Consider the following 20,995-nt stretch of genomic DNA (forward strand, 5'->3'; position numbering starts at 1 on the left):
ATTTGAATACCACCATTTTGAGATACCCTAATTCAATAGTGGGTCTAAGTAACAAGCAAAGGCCGCAAAACATCATTAAAAGAGTGACACGTGTGACCCTTGCTAGATGCACATAGACAGCACCGTCCTGAACTATTCCTGCCAAGGGAGGGTACCAAACTAGAATGTGATTAAACCACCAGACTTAACTACTAATTTTCAAGATATGCCAGCCATGAGGGAACAAGTTAAATGGCACATAAAGATGCAATCCAGCCAGATACGGATGTGCAAACCCCCTATAGGACAAAATACTCAGCTTCTTTAATACACAGTGGCTGGTGCAAAAGTCATTGCAGTTGAAAAGGCTAAAAATAATTGCAAAAACTGCAATAACTTTTGCACCAACCTAATAAATTGATAGGCGGGGGAAAATATGAGAAACATGAATTTAAAGAGATTTGTGAGACATCAAGCAGTTGCAATGGATGACTTTAGGTTCCAATTTGAGCTATAATAATAAAAAAAATAAAAAAGAAAAAGAAAGTGAGAGGGAAATTTGGACAGTTGACTATTAAGAAATTACTAATTTGAATTAGGTTTGATATATTGTGATTGTGTTTTCTGAAAGAGCTCTTATTTTGGGGATATTTACAAGTAAAATGATATAGTTGTGATTCATTTCAAAGTAACGGTGGGAGAGGTGTGAGAAAGAATAAATCAAACACGTTTTACTATAAATTAATACGTGTGAAAGTTGAGTAATAAGGAATATGAGTAATAAGGAATATGGGGGTACTAATCTTTCCCTACTTTTGCATATGTTAATATTTTACCTAATAAAAAAGTTAAAAATTTTTAAGAAGGTAAACGTTGCCAATTCATAAAAAAGTCCTGTTATATTTGGCGCTCCAAGACATTTCTTTTTGAAGATTAAACCATACAGAATATATTTAAAATCTGATATAAAATAAAAATCTGATTTTAAATGAAAGTATACAAAAATCCAAGCATAGTAAATCTGCTCCTTTCTAAGAATATAAGCGTCTTTTACTTAAGAACTACTTTTTCTGCTATGGTAGGGAGAAAAATCTGTAAAATAAAATTCTAGTACAAGGATCTCAAGACACTGGAAACACACCGACTCAGAAAAAGTAAGTGGGAAAATATAGTGGCAAGAGAGAGCAGTGGGAGATCTAACCCAGTGATTCCAGGCAAGTAAGATTCCTTGGTTAAAATGTAACTCCTCGGCCTGAAAGCACAGAAAATACAGTTTCGTTATCAGGACGATGGGATGTGACAGGAACTTAACTCCCGTTTGCATCACTCAGCCTACAGTAAAACTGGTTTCATTGTATGTCGTTTCGGTTAACATCATAGAACCTATCAACAACGTTAAGCGAGGGCTTACTGTTCCAGAACAAGGCAGACATTACGGGCAAGGTCCTCTCGCAGCTTCTTTCTGCCTATCTCAGTTACATTCCCAGTTCTGGGATGAGAAGTATCTCCTAGTAATTAGACGCCCCTGATGGCTTCTGTGTTTTGGTTTTAATATCCCTTTACTTCTTAATTTCTTTCTCATTACAGACTTAAAATAGGTTTTTGAAAATCTGAATGACGTACAAGAAATGCTCAAAATCTAGACAGAAAAGGACTAACTAGATAGACAACTAAAACCTCTATGCTCTTATAAGGGGTTGCCAGGATGTGCTGGCTGACTCCCCGACATCCGTTCCAACTTAAAGGACAGTCCATGCCATTCATGGACTTCCTCAAGGCTTCGAAATGGATACATGACCCATCCATGCCGATGAGATGTGAGGACCGATGGAGCGCATGTGGGAGAATTTCCTTTGTTTCTAAGGGGAACAGAGGACGATCCCTTTTCCCACCTCAACACTCGCTGCATGTCATTCGCTGCAAGACCCACTACTACTCTGTGTGCACTTAGAAAGGAGAAGGCTGCCCATTCCATTGCCATCGCAGCACAGAATGTACAGCGCAGCCCGTCGGGGGAGAGAGTGTGGAGGAAACAAGGGCATCTCAGCGCCAGTGAAATGCAGCCACTGGCCAATGGAAGGAGCCGGCCCCTGGGGAACAGCCAACACCAAGAAAATTCCCGAGAAGCAGAACCTGGTCGTGCCTGACCAGGATGTGATGACATGTGAGACCACGACAGCCAAGGTCAGCTGGAGTTTTCTGCTCCTGCCCATCACAGCATCCTACCTGACAGAGAGATCAAAAGACGAGATGACAAACACGACACGGAGTCTCAGTAAACAGAATAAAACATGAGAGGGCACAGGTCACAACACAACAAGCTTCTGACTGACAAGTATCCTAACCATCTTGACTCTTCTGAAGGAAAGGGAGTTTTTAAAATGTTAAAATGAAAGCATGTGGTGGTGACCAAACGTTTACCGATGGGTGAATGGACAAACAAAATGTGATATACGCACACAATGCATTACTCAGCCTTAGAAAGAAATGAAACTCCGACACAGGCTACAACATGCTGTGCCCTGAAGACACTGTGCTAAGGGAAATGAGCCAGACACAAAGGGCAAATACTGTGGGGTTCCACTGCCGCGGGACATCCAGAGCAGGAAGATTTATACAGAAAGTGGGGCTGCGGAAGCCAAGAGCTGACGGACCGAAGAATGGGGAGTTAGTGTTTAACGGGGACAGTTTCAGCTTGGAAACGTGAAAAACCTCTGGAGGTCAGTGGTTGCACAATAATCTGAATGTACTTACTGCCACTTAACTGTACACTTAAAAATGGCTAGAATGGTAAATTTTACATTATGTATATTTTACCACAATTAAAAAATAAAAGTATGAGGTAATCTGGAAAAACCTTTGCGTTTATATAAAAATTCCCTGTAGCAATAACAATAGTTCTAAGTTGCTGCTCAAAAGACTAATAAGAAATGAAAATCTACTAAAGAAGCTACTAAAATGTGCTTTACCTGATGGCTGGGACCAACCCGAATTTCCCCCTGGGTGCTGTTCAGCCTCCTGTCATGAAAAGAATAGATGAAGTTAGCAAATATAGTTTTGACTTAAACATTCACACATTTTTCAAGGAAAGTAATTCACTTCAAATAAATGAGGCATAACTCAGGAAGAATTACCTTCTCCACTATCTGTAATGTTGCCCTGCACACACACACATCTCTAAAACCTTTTTCTCCTAAAAACCCCAGTACGGCAGCTTGCCGTCGTGAGTTCCTGTGCCGTTATTTCCACGCCTCAGAGACACACATTCCTCCAGCAGAAGCCCAACAGATGTTTCTTCTTTTCAAAACATTCCAGGGTCTCCCACCATAAACCTTATTAAAATGTAGACCAGGTAATTCCTGGTTCCTCGCACACAAACTGGGTCATTCACTCCATTCATTCATTCATTCATTCATTCAACAAATAATTATTAAGTACGGACGATAAGCCAGAAATTGTCCTAGGTGTTGGAGATGAAAAATGAACAGAACAATGTACTTGCCTTCTTGGAACTTATATTCTAATTCAGGTTAAAAAACAAAGAAACAGATAATAGATCAAATGATGATAAGGGCCAAGGAATCAAGTAGATGGTAAATGATGAAATATTTCTACAGTTCTTTATAGGGGACAGTCAGGAAAAGTCTTATTAATAAAGTGAAACGTGAGCAGAGATGAAGACACGAGGGAATGAGCACAGCAGGTCTCGGAGGTGAAAAGAGCTTGTCTCTTTTCCGTCTGTGCGATTCTTGCTGAACTTGCAATGCCCACCCTCCCTTGCTCCAAACCCTAACCATCCAGGGTCCTTTTCAAAGCCACTATTTCCAAGAAGCCTTTCTTGATCTCCTCCTCATTTCACCCCACACAGAAGTGTGGGGAGTCTTCCTCTTTTCACTCCTTCACGAAACATTCACTGACTATCTTTCTTGTCCTGGGCCTTGCACAGGGCACTTACTGGGTGCAGCGATGGACGAAAAAATACAGCCCCTGCTCTCCCAGACGGAGCTCCCAGCTGCCTGCTACCCTCAATTTGAGCCCTGACTACTTGTGACATTAGGAAAACCCTTTCTGTGCCCAGTGACAAGACTCTGTTGTGTTGACAACAGTGCCTCGGAGAAGACTCTCACACACGAGAGCTACTCGAGAAATACTTCTTGACTCAGACTGAGCTGAAGAGCATGAGAAAGCAGCAAAGGACCAAACAGGAAGCAGTCTCTTGTTTTTCTCCTATGCATCGTTATGTCTGAGGTTGTTAAAAATGGATTTAAAAACCCGTTATTTTCGTCAGGGGCCTTGGGTACAGCACTCTCCTCTTTTAATCTAATAATTCTTCCCACGACGAGTCTCATTTTGGCAAAGGTGGGCCGCAGATAGGACAAAGGAAGAGAGACGAGTAACAGAAAGAAAAGACATGGGTCCCGTCCTTATGAGCTTACAACCCATCTACACGGGAGGGAGCATCCATCCCCTCCACACTGGACAGGTCCAATCACTAGATGCATAAGCACAAAACATTTCAGGAGAAACTACAAAAAATCCTAAGGCGAGTGACCAAAACTAGGCAGTCTTCAAGAGGAGACAGTCTAGGAAGTGGTTAAGTTCCAAAGACACCTCTGAAGGACACAGCAGCACAACAGGACGAAACAGAGGACTTCCCAAGTGGGACAGACCCTACGGGGGTGGAAAGAGGAGGGGGGACCGTGCTGAGAGAACAGCTTGCCCGAAGTGCTGACTTCAAAATACACGTCATCTTCGTTTCTTCAGTAGGCGAATGACCCAGAAGCTAGAAGGTACGACTGTTCTAATCGGAATTCCAAGAGGTTGTTTTCAGAGATAAGTAGAGGAATCAAATAGGCCAGGCAGCTATTTTCATCAGGAAACTTCTTTAAGAAAAACAAGCAGTCAGTGCATTACCATTTCCCTTCTAACTTGTTTGTTTCGTAACTAACTGTGAACAAAACTAGCTGCCAAAAGCTCTCTCCTTTATTTCTAAATACTTTCCAAATGCTTGCCGGCCTACACGTAAGTGTTATGTCGAGCCAAATGTATCATCTCAGAAAGCTCCGGCCACAGCCCATCCAGTCACTTGAGCCCACAGCTCAACTTTCCGGCTCTTCTAGAAGGTCTATGTGACGCCAAGGTGCTCAAGTGGTTGGTTATGAAAGCATTTCCCCACTGGTGCTCCACACACTGCTAGGTCCGCCACAGCCCCAGGACAAACAGTCCTGGTTCATTCTGTTTTAACACTCTTTTCTCTTTTTTATTTTTGTGTGTTTTCTTTTTTGGTTTTTATTTTAATGTTTTACTAAGCCAGTATCATATTTAGCTAGAAAATTTAACACACTAAAAACAAACCCTGAAATACATTATTGAATAGAACTACTTATATCCCACTTATTTGTGTAAAAATTGAGGCTAATAATTATTAATACTGCTTATAAGTTCGACAAAAAAATGTGTTGGGGTACCTTAAGAGCCTAAATTAATTTCTCTCTTTTATGTTTACATCCATGAAGGTTACTAATATGGTGAGTAGGTTAAAAAGCACCAAATAAAGGTAAAACAAAGAACCTTTTAAAAAGCTTATTGAAAAATCAATTTGACAACAAAAGCATTTCTTAGTCGTATGTACCTTTCAAATATTAGGATTTTATACCAAAAGACTCAACAAAATTATTTTTGAGCAGGATTGGAATCCAAGGTAAGCAGACAATGGCATTAGCTACCATATCCAGGAACTCCAGAATACAGAATAAATGGTAGAAATACTTTTTATGTTCCAGATACAAAGAGGTAGAGAGCAACACACCCCATTAGAGGGAACTGGATGCACCCGAGAGAAAAACTGTCAGAATGTGAACTAAAGATGAAAGATGAGAAGTAGGCTTGATGGGAAACTGCCAGTACCCAGCTGTAGCTGAGTTCCACAGAACAATCACCACCCTCCCCTCTTCTGACAGCATCCAAACTCTAAATTAAACGTCCCTCCCCGGCTGCCTCACTGCTCCCTTCTTTCTAAAGCTCCTTTTGTGCTTCATACAGCATATTACAGGATAATAGCCCGCTATGACTAATTTGGACATTTCCTACCTCCACCCACTCTGGGACTGCCAGCTTCTCGAGTACAAGAACTGATATTTAATCCAGTTTTTGTATCCCTCAGAATCTAACACAGTACCTGCCTGCCACTGTTATGCATTCAGGTCAAAGGGAAAGTTCCTTGGCTACATGAATATCTCTGCACTACGAAGACGTAAAGCATGACAAAATCACTGGGAATTTTTCTGTAAGTGTAGTATCAACAGCTGGTAGAAAACACTCAATAAACATATGCTGACTACTACATTTTCCCTCGTATGTAACACGAAAATTCTCAAACTTTTTGTTCTCCAACCCTTTTACAGTCTTTCAATTACTGAGCATCCCAAGAAAGTTATGTTTTTTAGAAGCTTCAAAATATTTGTTTGTTTATAGCAATAAGCTCATTATGTATTAACATGTGTAACATATTTTTATGAAAAATAATTGTATTTAAACAAAAAAACTTAGCGAAAATAAAGGCACTGTTTTACATTTTTGCAAATCTCTTTAATGGAGTCTCATAACTGCTTCTATATTCAATCTGGTGCAATATGTTGTTTTGGTTAAAGTATATGAAGAAAATGTAGCCTCATACAGATATATAACTGGGAGAATACGTTAGTATCTTTTTGGTAATTACGGATATTCTTTTTTATATTACACCAAAACTCAACAAGTGATTGTTTCTTAAATCTTTTGTACAACGTGAATCTAAAACCTTATCAGTGATCTTTTGGACACTTTTACATTAAAATCCATTAGCCTGTCTCGGCCTCTTAATGGATCCTTTCCCCAGGCATGATTTTGAAATGTCATACACACATTGGTTAGATGGAAAATATTAGTTCACTAAGTTATGCCTACCTTCCAAATACCAACACAGTTCATTAAACAATTTTTTTTAAAATCACGTTCATTAATATCACCACCCATCTCATAAGAAAAGCCTATAAATGCACAGAAGCTGTCAAGCTCACAGTGGTGGGTACAAGTTTTTCAAAATTCTAATTTTTCTTTGCAAGTTCAGATCTTAGCACTGGCAAACACAGTTAGTTGTTTTCCTTCAAATGGCAGGCTTAGTTCATCCACTTTCAATAACGTGACTTCACCCAAGTGTCAATAATCTCAGTCTATTTGTCAGTTATTCTTCCAAATAAAAATGGTGTGCTATGAAAAAGTGGTTAATTAAGCTCTAACTCAAACAACAACCCATGTCCTTCAGTATGCAGCAGAATTTATGTCACATCCCATTTCATCACAAAGAACATTACAAAGACAGACCTCAAGGGTGGGGATTTGATAAAATTAATAATGGGGTCCACAAATCACACCCTGAGAAGCGCTGATTGTGAAACATTCTGAACTTTAGAAAATATTGGGGGCTAAAATTCAAAAGGTCCCTAACCTAGAAGATGCCAGGTTTATCCTTCAATTATGGCAACAAAAGCTAACAAACATTTGAGTATCTTCTATCTGTTTTAGATGCTCTACAGTATTACCTCATTTCCATGTATTAATTTATTTAATTCACACATTTATATGAATGAAAGTATTAGTGATATTCACAGAAATTCAGATCTCATTCTATCTCGTGTTTGAACAACAGCCACTGAAGAGATTTCTGCTTCGTTAACACAGTAGGTACGGGCAAAGCCAAGGTGACCATCAATTAAGGAAGGAAAGTCCAGACCAAGGACAGTGTAAGTCCCCACAAAGCCAGATAAAGGATATTCTATATGAAATGAGACCAAAGATGCTAGTCACGCCCAGGGATGATGCAGGACACATCAACACACACCGTTCTCCTGGCCTGGGCTTCTTACCTACAGTCTCATATATACAGATTTCTTACAGTCGTATGATAAACACAAGCAAAGTAATAGTGCTTTCTATGCCATTACTTCATTATTCCCATGACAACCTTATGAGGCGTATCTCCACTTTATAGATAATAACAGCACTAACTATATAACAATAGTAAAGAAAATAACATATACATTGAACACTTATTATGTACCAGGCATTTCAAGCTAAGCACATTCCATATATTTTGCTATCTAACCTTCAGGATGACCCTGTAAGTTATATGCCATGATTGCCTGTCCAGATGAGGAAACTGGAGAGGTTATGAGATCGCCCACGATTACACAGCTGATGTGGAAAAACCAGGATTCAAGCTCAAGTTTAGTTGACTTCAAAGTCAGAGCGCCCAATCATACTTCCATATGGCACAGTGATTAAGATACTAAACCAAAATTACACTACTAATTACAAATAGAACCAGTATGAGAAACCAGACTCTTTTCCCTAATTCAGTTCTATGTTCATTTCAAGCACTAAAGCAAGACAAAATAATCAAAAAGATTTTTTTAAGTTTGAAAATCATGTTAGAAAAGAAAACCTATCATTACTAACCATTGTCACCCCAATAAATTAATTTTTTTAAAAAGAAAACCTATCAAAGTTAAAGGCCAATTTATGTAACATTATCAAAATGGCAAAATTATAGAGATGGAGAAGAGTCGAGTGGTTGCCAGGAGTTAGGAACGGGGTGGGGAGAGCTTTTTGATGACTGACTAAATCTCTATTATGGTGGTGGTTATACAAAGCTACACCTGTGATAAAATGGCACAGAACTAGACACATTGTCCACTGTATTCATACTAACGTGGTGATGTCCAGGTTTTGATGCTGTACTACAGTCACACACAACGGACCTATTGGGGGAGGTGAATGAAGGGTGCGGGGGAGCCCTCTGCAGCATCTTGCAACTTCTGTGCATCTAAAAAATGAAGTTTTTAAAAAGTCAAAAGAAAAGGTTGGCCGAGTGAAATATTACAGACAGAGTGGGGATAAGAAAGCAAGCCAGACATGAGAAAAGCTGATTAAACGGCAAAGAGAGTCCCCCAAAGTATACTGTAGACAGATGAACAAGTAACTAAAGAAAGAATGCCACAGTTAATGAGCAGTGAGATTCAAGGAATTTACTCAAGTCACATATTTCTTTTTTTCTCTGTGTTTACTAAGGATCTCTGGTACGGGTCATCCTTTCTGAGACATCCTTAATTGTGAATCATATTTTTTAAAAAAAACTGTCACCATCCTTACCAGCAAGGAAGAATTTCTCTGTGCAGCTAATATAAATAACATAAGTTCTTCACAACAGCTGAGGTTCAGTCCCCATTATTCTACAAATCTTTGCTTTGGAATATGAAAAAATAGACCCAGAAGCCAAATTATAAGAATAATAGTCAGCCATTGTGTTTATTCCTTGAGTACTAAAAAAAAAAAGAAAAAAAAAACTGTATATGAAATCTGATACAAAAGAAACCAATGTAACAAAGCAGTATCCATGGCAACTACAACTTAATATTTCAGTCCTCTTCAGCTGCAGTGGATTAAATAAAATGACAAGATGTTCCCTTTGAAAAGTAACCTGTTACCATGGAAACATTTTAGTCTAAGAAGTAAACAGGGAATGGACAGAAAGGAGCAGGAAGCCTGAAACCGAATATCAAAAAGGGAGAAGCATCTATGCAAAGGAGGTGAGAAGGCTGGCTGGCCAGGCGCGGGGCGGGGCGGGGCGGGGCGGGGCGGGGCGCGCTCCTGGAGAGAAGCAGGCCAGCTGCAAACAGGAGCCTGCCCAGACAAAATCACTTCATCCTAATGAGAGGGGGACGGTGTGAGGGAGGCAGGGGCCTGTGAACATTCACTCAAGACACGTCAAGATCTCTACATGATCCTGGTAACTGCGTAAGACGAGGCCTTGAGTCCTGGGGGGGAGAAGGGGTAAGGACAAGGGGGCCAGGGGAAGTGACATGAGCTGGTAGAACAGAGGCCTTTTACAGGAGCTGGATGACTTCCCATCATGACCCAGACCTGGTCCCCACCCCAAGCATGGAACAGAATGCCAGTGGAGCTGGGAGTGATAACTGTCAAGTCAGACCCCTGATCTGCGGCTGGCGCCATGTGGGAATGGAATCGCCGTGCAATCTTCCTTTACCCGTCCTTCAGATCGCAATGCTCAGACAGTAGATAGTCCTTATCTCCTCTACAAGGTGTTAAGTTGAGCAGGAAGACTGACATGGAATCAACAGAAAGCCCAGAAATTCTACCTATGAGCTCATCAGAAAGTGACCACAGAACTGGACTGTGGGTCAGAATGAAATGCACCAAATTTTGGGAAAATAGAAAGGCTACTGATCAGAATCACTTCTTTCTAGAAGGGTTGTGGGCAGGCCTGAAAATGAGGCTGACAAGAAAGAAGGCAGACAACGTGCGGGGTGCCTCCTGTCTGTCCAACACGAACCGGTGTTCCTGAAGCCGCCTTTAACAAGCCTGAAATTTCCTTCACGTCTAACACAGTATCTTCAAAATCGATGTCAAGTTTGTATTCTATTCCAGGACTCATATTCCTTCATTTTAAGACAGAAGATATTTTCCCTAAATCTGAGTAAAATCACTGCGCTTTGCACATCCTACCAGGAGGCTCCATGACTTGGGCGCGGCCCCCCCTCCCCACCCCCCCCTACTGGGAGGTAGGAGGTGTTAACACACCTGAGTCCACTCCTCAGGTGCAGGGGAAGAGCAGACTTCTGTCACAGGAACCCGGATTAAAATTTCAGGACCCAGGTGCTGCTAGCTCCAAGGGGAACCTGGAGGGCATCATTCAATCTCTCTGAGCTCCCGTTTCCTCACCTCCGAAACGCGGTTCTTGATGGGCAGTTTTCCAGGTTGCTGTGCAAATGAAAGGTGCTCCACGAAAGGGAGGAGGCGGCACAGCTCCTGTGGTTAGCTCTCCCAGGGGCAGCAGTGAGGTCAGGAACCACTGCCTCCGCTAGGAGCTCCCAAAGCACCACCGACCTCTCCCTTGCAGGTCGCAGTCCTGATTTTATTTATTTTGCGTAATTATTTCTGTTGATGGTTCTCTCGCCCTTTAGACCAATAGCACCATGCGGGTAAGAACCAAGTCTGTTTTTAGCTTCCGGGGCCCACTGGTACTCACTAAATTTATTTTAAGTGAATAAATGGCTCCAATATTTTAACTCAATGATTGTTTAGCCATTTATAGCAACCAAGCACTTCGCTGCAAAATTAAGTGAAGTCACTTGTGGCCGAACGCTAGCCCTCCAAGCAAAATTCACCTGAAGCAGGTTTGGTAAACTGCCCGGCAGGAACAAAATTCAGTATTCATTCAAAATAATCACAAGAAAAAGAGAATCAGTCAACAGTTGAAAGAGTTAATGTTCCAAATTCATACACAAATGCCAAGGTCAAGAAAGGAACACCTCCAAAATCCAGAATCCCAATATTCTAAACTTTCTCACATAGAAGTCCCTCAGAGGCCATCTGATCCAATGTTCCAGCTTAATAAAAGCAGCAAAGGCTTGAGGAAATAAAGGTCCTCTTTCTAGGGATCACAGTAAGTTAATTACAGAGGATTCCAGGCCACAGATGCTCTCCTTCCACCGGGTCCCCTAAATATAATTCAGAGTCCTGTCTAAGAATTTAGGCACCTGCTAAAGAATAGGAAGAATTTTCACTGACAAGAATGCAGTAAATATGGCCTCTATGCAATAATAGTTAATATCAGAAAAATAATGGTAAAGAACTTTTTAAACAACATGTGCGAAAGGACCTAGTTTCAAAGCACTACAATGACTTCCCCCACTGTCTAAATTCTTATTTGTCTGACTTCTCCCCCGTTATGTAGTAACACGCAGTGTCTGCCCACACCATGTGACCCCATCCCATCTCAGGCTCCTCGTGGCTTTTACTGTCATCACCAATTGCAAAGAAGGAATGAATGGCTTTAAGGAGCACAGCCCCACACAAACCTGAACACACACACCTGTATATGACACTTTTGAAAACAAAATTATTTTTAAAATCCCACCATGACTGAAATAAATTATAAAGCAGCCATATTGGAAGATTAAGCCCCTCTCCTGGCCAGAAACACTGCTGTTTTTCTGCACATTGAAATCAAACTTTATGATAATCAGGAGTGGAGAGTCCCCAGAAAAAGAGGGACTTTGGACCAAGTAAGTAATTCCACAGTGAACGTCTAAATGCCACTTTGTTCCCACTGGCAAGTCTCTGAAAACTGCTACTGAAAATATGACCATCGCATTATTCCTCTTCACTGCAGTGCAGAAAATGTTGGGGCGGGGGGAGGCAGGCAGCACCCCTGGTGGAAACACAAGCGCACGCGTACGCATGCATGCATACACACACACACACACACACACACACACACACACACCCTCCCACTATACTAGAAAAAGTGGTAAGAACAACATTTAGCTCCGAACACACCAAATGTTATATGAAAGTAAAACTTCTTTAAAAAATAATTAAAGAAGTGTAAAGAAAAATGAAAACACCCAAAGGGCACAAGAAAAAAGGAGATCAGTAAATGGTGGCTAAACATTTGGTCACTAATTTTATTTACCACCATTCCTAACATTGTTTTAGTTGAAAACAGGTTGACCAAAATACAGATTCTGTTGAAATAAGCACACCTACAACAGACTGGAGACTTTGCCTTTGAATTAGTAACAATAATACACAGAGCAACTATGTGCCAAACACTTTCATACTGTCTTCATCCAATCTTAATAACAACCGAAAAATATGACTTATTTCTATATGACCCACGAGAAGACTGAAGTCAGAGAGGGGAAGGGACTTATGCAATGTCACAGCTGGTCCAACGTCATTTATTAGGGGGAATTTGAACCACACCATTTAACCCCAATTCTAGTCTCTTCTCTTGCCACAGGTGCCACTCATTTATTCAACATATATGGGCAGGAGGCCCACGTGTCAGGCGCACGACTGGGAACTGAGGCTCCAAGAACTGGCATGGTCCGTGCCCCAGGAGCTTAAAATCTAGTAGGAAGACAATCAACCAAATAGTCACAAATAAATGAATAGTTCAAAGAATTTTGAGAAAGAATGTCTAACTGTCTCAACTGAGCTAAAATGAACTGTTTTAGCTTAGACCTGAAGCATCACAGAGTATACGACCTGAGACTAGATTAGCTTTTCTTCCAGGTTTTCTTTCAAGGCATGTTCCAGAGCCGGCCTCCTCCCCATCGGAAACTGCTCAGTACAGAGGACTATCAGTTTGGGAGGAGATTCATACCCATGCACATAATTTCAAATCTCTTTTGCCTGTTATTTTCTATTTTGTCAGACGTTTGTTTTATAGGTTTAGAATGAATGCCTCTTTGGTGAGAAAGGCAACTCAGTTTAGTAATGACCAAAAAGTAAAATGGAAAAGGGAAAATGAATGCGGAAAGAAAGAGGATCAGGAAGAACAAACAGCTGGGGAATCACAGCCATGGTGAACACTGGGTCTCAGCATGACAGAGTCTCCCGATTCATAAGTCACACACCAGACAAGAGTCTAGAAGTGGTCAAAAGCAGAGCTATGTTATGAGCATATTCACAGACTCTGCAAAATTTATGATGACAGAGGAACACTTTAAATGGCTTAAACCTCGGATTCTGATTCAAGATTCTAATATAATGACAAGAAATGCAAGACCAGGATAATATTTTGGTGAACTTTTATGTTCTTTTGGAAACATAAACCATCTGTAATCACCAACCCTTCCTAATACTCTGAAGTGTAACAGGAGGGACGCAATTAGCTAAAATCAAACTAACTAGCATGTTTTCAATGTCCAAGCTACACAGACTCTAGACAACTTCACCAACCGAGAGAGTAACTTTCGAGATGAAGGAACCTCTACCATCACCAGACAAGCACAGAAGCCAAAAACCAGGAGATGGCTGGTCAGCAAATAACATTCTAAAAATATTTTCCCAACATAGGAAAATATAGAACAAATGCATACCACACAAGAAACAGTTTAGTGCCTTACTTTATTGGATTTGAAACACAGATATTCGACGTGAAAACTTCTGATGGATCACCGTCGTAACTACAAATCCTTACCATCTGAACAGGTAGCTGCACGCGAGCTCCACGTAAATACACGTGTGTGTGAGGCCAGCTCCAGCCAGCGGGACAAGGGGCAGGAACCTGACCAGACATGAGATTCAGCTCTGAGTACAGCTTTCTGCTCACATCTTATTTGCTAAATGTAAAAACAAAAGTTTAAGAAGAATTAAAAGTCCCAGAATACAAAGGCAGTTCCACAACTCCCTTCCTCACAAGTATTCTCCTAACACAAATAATGGATTTTCTGAATCTGAAACGTTAGTCCTGCAAGGATCCCACACGTGAGGGACCAGCAAGTGCTCCAGTACCCAGTTCCTGTAGTCTAAGAAAGGACGATTTTAGATGTACATGAGTAAATGTGCTTCTACACAGAGTGAAAGGAAAGAAGTTCCAGAAGCACCACGGCGTGGTTTGAGGGAAAGTAGGGATCTGCCCAAAACTCCTGAGCGTAATGTTCAAATAAATATGATCATAACAGGAAGACAGCTCTCCCATGAATGGAAAAAGAAACTAAGATACAGTAATAAATGCACTAACTCTAAATTATTCCCAGATAATTCATCTCCTTAATCACAATCCCAAAATTGAACCCACTGGGAGCCAGGTTACATTACAGTAATATTTTCAGTGTCTGGACTTCACTATTAGCTTTCCTAAAAACTTTCCACCAAAATCAGGGGCCTCCTCTGACAAGAGCTGGCCACGCACAGCTCCATCGTCATATTCTGTTACAGCACAGAGCTTACATGAAGAATTCCTCGGTGTCATCAGTGTAAATTTCTTCCTTATCCTATGAGCTTTTTCAGTTGCACATTCATTTATAGTCTGCTTCCCTTCATCCTCGCAAATGCACAAAAAAGAGTCAGTTCAAAATTTTTTCCAACCTTCATCAAAAGAAAGAAGGGGAGAGAAAAGAAAGAGGAACCACTAGCACAATTCAAACACTCCACTTACTATCTAGTGGGGTAAGAATTCAGCCTGTCCTGAATATGCTTACAATGACTGACTGGCTTCCTATGCTGACCGCGGTCAGAGCCATCTGTCTGAGCCTTGCCTGCGAACAGGACACACAAAAAGCGTAACTTCCCCTCACAGAAAAAAACTAAGGTCCGGTCCCATCATGCAGTGGGCACAAAACCTGGCCAGGCCAATGCTTCCACTTTCGCAGGCATCAACCCCTTTTCATTTGTCTCCTACAGAATCCGCAAGTCAAACAACAAAATACACACACACACACACACACACACACACACACACACAAATGCTACCTTCTGCTAAAACAAACAAACAAAATACCTGGAATCTCAACTTGTAACAGACATCACTGTGTACAATTTTTTTTTTAATTGCCAAGAAATTTTCCACAAGCTCCAAGTAGAAACTGGTGTAACATAACCTTTCATTTGTAAAAAAATCTATTTGAAGGTGGTATTGTCGCAACCCTAAGCTCTACATATGTCCCAACGTACGCACTATTTCATTTTCAGACTTCAGGAAAAGATCACAAGAATTATAATTTGCTCTGGCAAACAGGCTCTCAATCCAAACAAGTTCCACCCACCTTCAAAGCAACCAATAGCTGCCCACCTACCACCCTTCCTAAAACACCCAGAGCTGCTCGGGGCCCAGGCATTCCCTGCCAGCCACACGCAGCCCAGCAGCTTGCAGGTTTGCTCTGCAGGTGCTCGAAGCAAACAAGCTCAGCACCAGGCACCCAGGGAGCCTCAGGTAAAAGCTACACCCCGAGAGAAAGAGGTGAGGGAAAGGGGAGAGGGCGAGCAGAGGCACCCCACAACCTTCTCCATTTGCCTAATGCATCTCCGGGTAGACCCCATCCTTAGCTCTAATTTCAGGCCTTGCGACACCACCTACATGGCCAGCCAGGGCTGAATTCAAGGTTCTCGGGAACATGCACTAGGAATGATGAAATGATTCATAAACATCTTCAGAAGTGAGAACGAGCAGCAAAACCCACACTGTCTCGGGGAGGCCAGAGGAAGATTGCCTACCTGCAGGGGCTGAATGGCTCGTCCATGACTAACAGAGGCTCTGGTGAGCCTAGCTGGATCCCTGAACCTCTCCTTACTGCTAAAACTCTGCCCTTTCCCACTCTACCAACTCAAAATGGAGGCACATGCAGTCTGCGAGAGCTCACAGAGCTTTCACTGAGCTTGTGCTATGACCTAAGCCTTCTCGCAGAGCGCAGAAACTTCCCCCTCGCAGTGACAGCACTGAGCATGTGCTGTGACCCTCCCTCATCCATACACTGTCTCTCAACGCAGTCAATCTCCAGCCTGCTGTTTCCGTAAATAAAGCCCAGCCAACAGACTCTGCGCTTCTCCCCGCATACCAAGCTAGTGTGCAGGGAAGTGGGGCCTTAGAAAGGGGAGCTGAGACAGCCAACTCCCGGGGACTCGGCGAGCAGAGCCACGGAGAGGCTTCCGAGGAATGCCTTGCTCTGTCAAGACAACAGCAAGTTTTGTTTTGCCTTTTAAAAAAAATTGCGGTTTTTAAATAGCAAGATCTTCAAGATGGAACAGAATTAAAAGGCACAGATGTGAATGACTACACATAGGATTCATTAACAAATACTACAGCACATTTCAAAACATAGTAGAAGCTACTTGGGGAGAACCCCACAAATTTCCTTTTGAAACCTCTGAACATCCGGAAAAGGCCACACAACCAAGTGGCGGGTGCTGTCACGGCTCTGCACGCAGCGTGGACGGCAGAGCGAACAGATTATGTGAAGAATCCTGTATTCTATGCCAAGAGCTTCATCTCCCTAGACAAGAAGTTCTAAAATCTCCCAAATAACAAATAAAAACACTTCCTAAAGTGATACTAACCCAATCAGGCATGTCTAGTTTGAAGAATATGATTCTAACACTAAGAAGTGCAGGAAAGTTCAAATCAGGAGTCCAGAGAACGCCCTGCCGCCAACACCTGACCCCACATCTAAAGATCTCAGGGGTCTTCTAGTTCAAAACTGAAGGCAATTCTTGAGAACATTGCCCATGACGCTAAATTCATTTAAAATTAATCAGAAAAGATGCTAAAGCAAGGCCACACCATCCTCGCCACACTGGAAAGTATTCAGTGTCCACAGTACCAGGCGAGCCATCTTCTGTTAAAACCCTTAGAAACACATTCTCCCCTGAAACTCCTCCTCCAATAACAGGCACACAGGGCTGTCAGCCATAGAAGAGCCCTCATTCTGGGTGTGAGTGTCCACTTAGTTTCCACTGGCCAACTAAGAGATGATTCTGTATGTTATCACTAGTTACAATTTGAAAAAGGAAGACCACGAAACTCCCTAAAATTCCTACCGGACAAGACAGGGCAGGAAGGAGCACTGACAGTTCTGTTTCCCACAAATGTCATGGAGTGTGAAGAAATTAAAAACTGCTTACGAGTATTCTGTCCTTGAGATTCCTCAAGTCAATGCAGAACCCATTCCATTTCCTGGTACTCCTGTTCATGCTATCAGATCAACGAAGTTCTGACACTTAAATAAGAACTGATTACATAAAATAATGATGAAATAAAAATTCTCATCATGCTAACAATATAATTTACACAGCACGAGAAATGCCAGGTGCACTTAAGTAAGTTATACTTTTGACCCAGTACCTGACGCAAGTATCTAGAGGTTGGAAGACCGGTTTCCCTATTGGTTGGTATAAGATAACATGGCCCCAGCAGTATGTGACTAGAAAGAGTCTAGAGAAAAAAGACTTTCTAAAAACAAGAGCAATTAAATTAGAACCTAGCAGCCAAATAGCACGAATGTGACCATCAAAGTATTTGCTTCAAATGTGTACTTAAAACAAAATCACAACACCCCTTCACATGGAAATGCTCCCTTGGAGAAATCAACGGATGATAAAGAATTTAATGAATTCATAATTACTCTGAAAAACTATGGGAACTGCTTCATGCAAAAAGTGACAGTAAGAAATCGTTACTGTAATAGCAAGCCATGGACAGCCCTGCGTGACTCTAAGGGCCAGTTACAACGTTCTCTGGCCTTTCCTGTGTCGTGCTGGATCAGACCATGTCAACGGCGTCCTCATGTCCTTCCTGACACTGTCACCTCCCAGTTGCCCTTTACATACCACCTGGACAGACTCCCCTCCCCCGCGGCCCTCAGTGGCGGTGCACCCAGGGCTCACTCTCCAGCTCTCTCACATGGAGAAAATCACCCACTCGACCACAATTCCAATCAGCTTCCGTCTGGAGAGACCTCCTCCCGGGAGCAGCTTGGAAACCTCCTGGAACTGCATTCTCATCTTGTTGCACCTTAACCCATCACAGCCTTTTCTGGGGTGCCTCCCCTTTCTTAATGGATTTTAAGTTCTTTGCGGGCAAGGACAGTATTAAAATCATCTTTACTGATCTCGTATTTTGTACCTCAAAAAAATTCACCTGACACACTGAGCAGGGCACAACATCACTTGTATAGGATGTCTTGGCAAAAATTACATAACCTAAATCAAATCATGAGGAAACATGGAACAAACCCAAATTGAAGAATAATTGACAGAAGTGGCTTTGACTCCTCCAAAATGTGAATGCCATGAAAAACCAAAAAAAGGCGAAGAAACATGTCATGAAAACAAAGAAAAGCTAAGGATACAGAGACACAACAACCAAATGCCAATGCCTGATCATAGGGGAAAATTACTGTGAAGATCAGTATTAGAAATACTGACAAGATTGGAATATGGACTATGTAAGACTATATGGCATATATCAGTGTACCACTGGTAACCGTCCCACGGATGTGTAAGGACATTTCCTTGTCCTTGGGACATACACATGGAAATACTTAGGGGGAAGGAAGCACGTGGTTTGTTACTCATTTCCAAATGGTTCAGGAAAGGAAAATACTGGATGAAGCAAAGGTGGCGAATATAGAGAATAATATGGCAAAAATAGACGTAATAAAGCAAACCTGTACTGAAAGTTAAAAGCTAACACAGAAAATAATAAAGCAAATATTACAAAATGTTAACATTTGGTGAATTGGGTGAAAGACATATGGGAGTTCTATGCATTAACCTCATAGCTCTTCAATAAGTGATATGCATAAAATTCCTGAAAATGTAAAAATATATCAAACAAGAAATACCTGTATTCGCCTTCAGTCCTCAGTCCTTGCGTAAGCTAGAGAGCAGACACCCCTACTGGCAATGAGTCACCTGACCTGCCTGGCCATCTGCTCCCACAGTGCTCTGATTCCCAAACAGAATCCACTTACCACCCAGATCCAAGTTCAATCCAACTTCAGGACATGGGATCAGTCTCCCTCCTCATCAGAGAAAACCAAGGAGCCCTGAAACCTAGGGGCTTGCTAGTTCAGTAAAGCAATGCGCCCCTTTGAACCATCAAGTTCAGTTCTAGAAATGGGCTGTGCTTCCACTGCCCAGGCCTGGTCTTACACCGAGGGCACCCAGCACCTGGGCCTTTCTCTCCCGGCCGTCCTGGACACCAGGTGCTTGCTCACAGCTGCTGGCCCCCGCCTGCAGGGCTGTGCACATGCACATGCACATGGCTGCCCCACTGCAGCTTCCTGCGCCATCACCAGGTCTTCCCGGAAGTCGGGTGATCCCAGGCACACGTGCGTTGGCTCCGGATCAGAGACCTCTCTCCCTCCTCCAGTGAATCCCCAGCGAATAGCAGGTGCAGAATGAACGCTTCTGAGTAGACTAAAGGGAAGCTCAGCAGGTGAACTGGATATACTATATTAATGGATTCTTCCTAAAATTAAAAAGGTTTATCATACGAAACTGACTGAAAACCACTTTGTCCACTTACAATACTTTTGACTGAGCAGAAAATTTATGTTCATCAAAAGTGAAGTAAGAGCTATAAAATGGACGTCTCCTAGGTTTAATTTTGAAGAGTTTTCTACCTACCAGAAATAGAAAAACTGTATAAAATGTTTTACTTACTAACAAGAAATTGTAAACAAGAAATTGAAAGCAAAAACACTAATGAAAATTCAGGAAACTCTAGACAAAAACACTTGGACAAAAGATATTATTGACTTTTAATTAGTACTAACTTTGCATCAAGAGAAAGGAAGCTTTCAGAAAGAGTTTGTTTAAATTTTATCTTCTAATTGTTCCTAGTGTGTAGAAATGGAACTGAGTTTTATATATATATTGATCTTATATCCAGCAAGCATGCTGATTTAGTTTAGCTGTTTTTACAATTTGTTCACATTTTTCTCAGATTTTCTATGATAAAATTACACCATAAAGCTTCATTTCTTTTCCCATGTTTTAATGGACATGGAAATCCTTATGTTGTTTCTAATTTTAGAGAGAATACTTCCAACACTCTATCTTTAAGTATGGTGCTTGCTGTATGTTTTTGGTAAGTATTCTGTCAGAATAAGGAAGTTTCATTCTACGGTTAATTTGCTAAGTCTCCACCCCCACCCTCCAATATTGAAAGGGTGTTGAATTTATCAACTGCTTTTTCTATATCAAGATGATTGCATGTTTCTTCTTCAATATGTTAAAGTGGTAAAATATGTTAACAGATAAATTATTATTAAACCATACTTGTATTCTATAAACCCAACTTGGACAAGTATATTTTTAATGCTTTACCTGATTCATTTTCTAATAGTGTTATTTAAACATTTTACACGCATGTTCGAAAGACCCATAAATTTTACTTTGATATCTGGCTTTGGTACAAAGGTTTTACTAGCCTCATAAAAGTACTTGGGAAACCTATACCATCTTTCTCTGTTCTCTGGGACACTGGTAGAATTCCCCTGTAAAGTGGGAGTCTAATTTTCTTTTTGGTCTAATGAGAAGGAGATGACGTGTCCTACACAGTTATGCAAACTGCCTTTAAAGGGAGAAAACATGCATTTTTTCACCTTCTTCCAGTCTCAAATCCGGATGTCACAGCTACCTCCATCACCACCTTGAGCACAAG

The 20,995-nt window shown here is 41.5% G+C and overlaps 1 protein-coding gene across 3 annotated transcripts in view; it reads right to left on the bottom strand.

Annotated features, from left to right (window-relative positions):
* RERE (arginine-glutamic acid dipeptide repeats) overlaps window positions 1–20,995 on the bottom strand; it is a 384,373-nt gene that overhangs the window by 108,970 nt on the left and 254,408 nt on the right. For 2 of the 3 annotated variants that reach the window (XM_033115937.1, XM_033115938.1), the window contains one exon: window positions 2,949–2,997. In XM_033115937.1, the coding sequence (XP_032971828.1) occupies window positions 2,949–2,997 (49 nt within the window). Of the gene's footprint in view, window positions 1–2,948; window positions 2,998–16,044; window positions 16,308–20,995 lie in introns of those variants that run through there. The other variant, XM_033115939.1, reaches the window with a different exon arrangement.

Source organism: Rhinolophus ferrumequinum, chromosome 9 (assembly GCF_004115265.2).
Source record: "Rhinolophus ferrumequinum isolate MPI-CBG mRhiFer1 chromosome 9, mRhiFer1_v1.p, whole genome shotgun sequence".
NCBI classification, from domain to species: Eukaryota; Metazoa; Chordata; class Mammalia; order Chiroptera; family Rhinolophidae; genus Rhinolophus; species Rhinolophus ferrumequinum.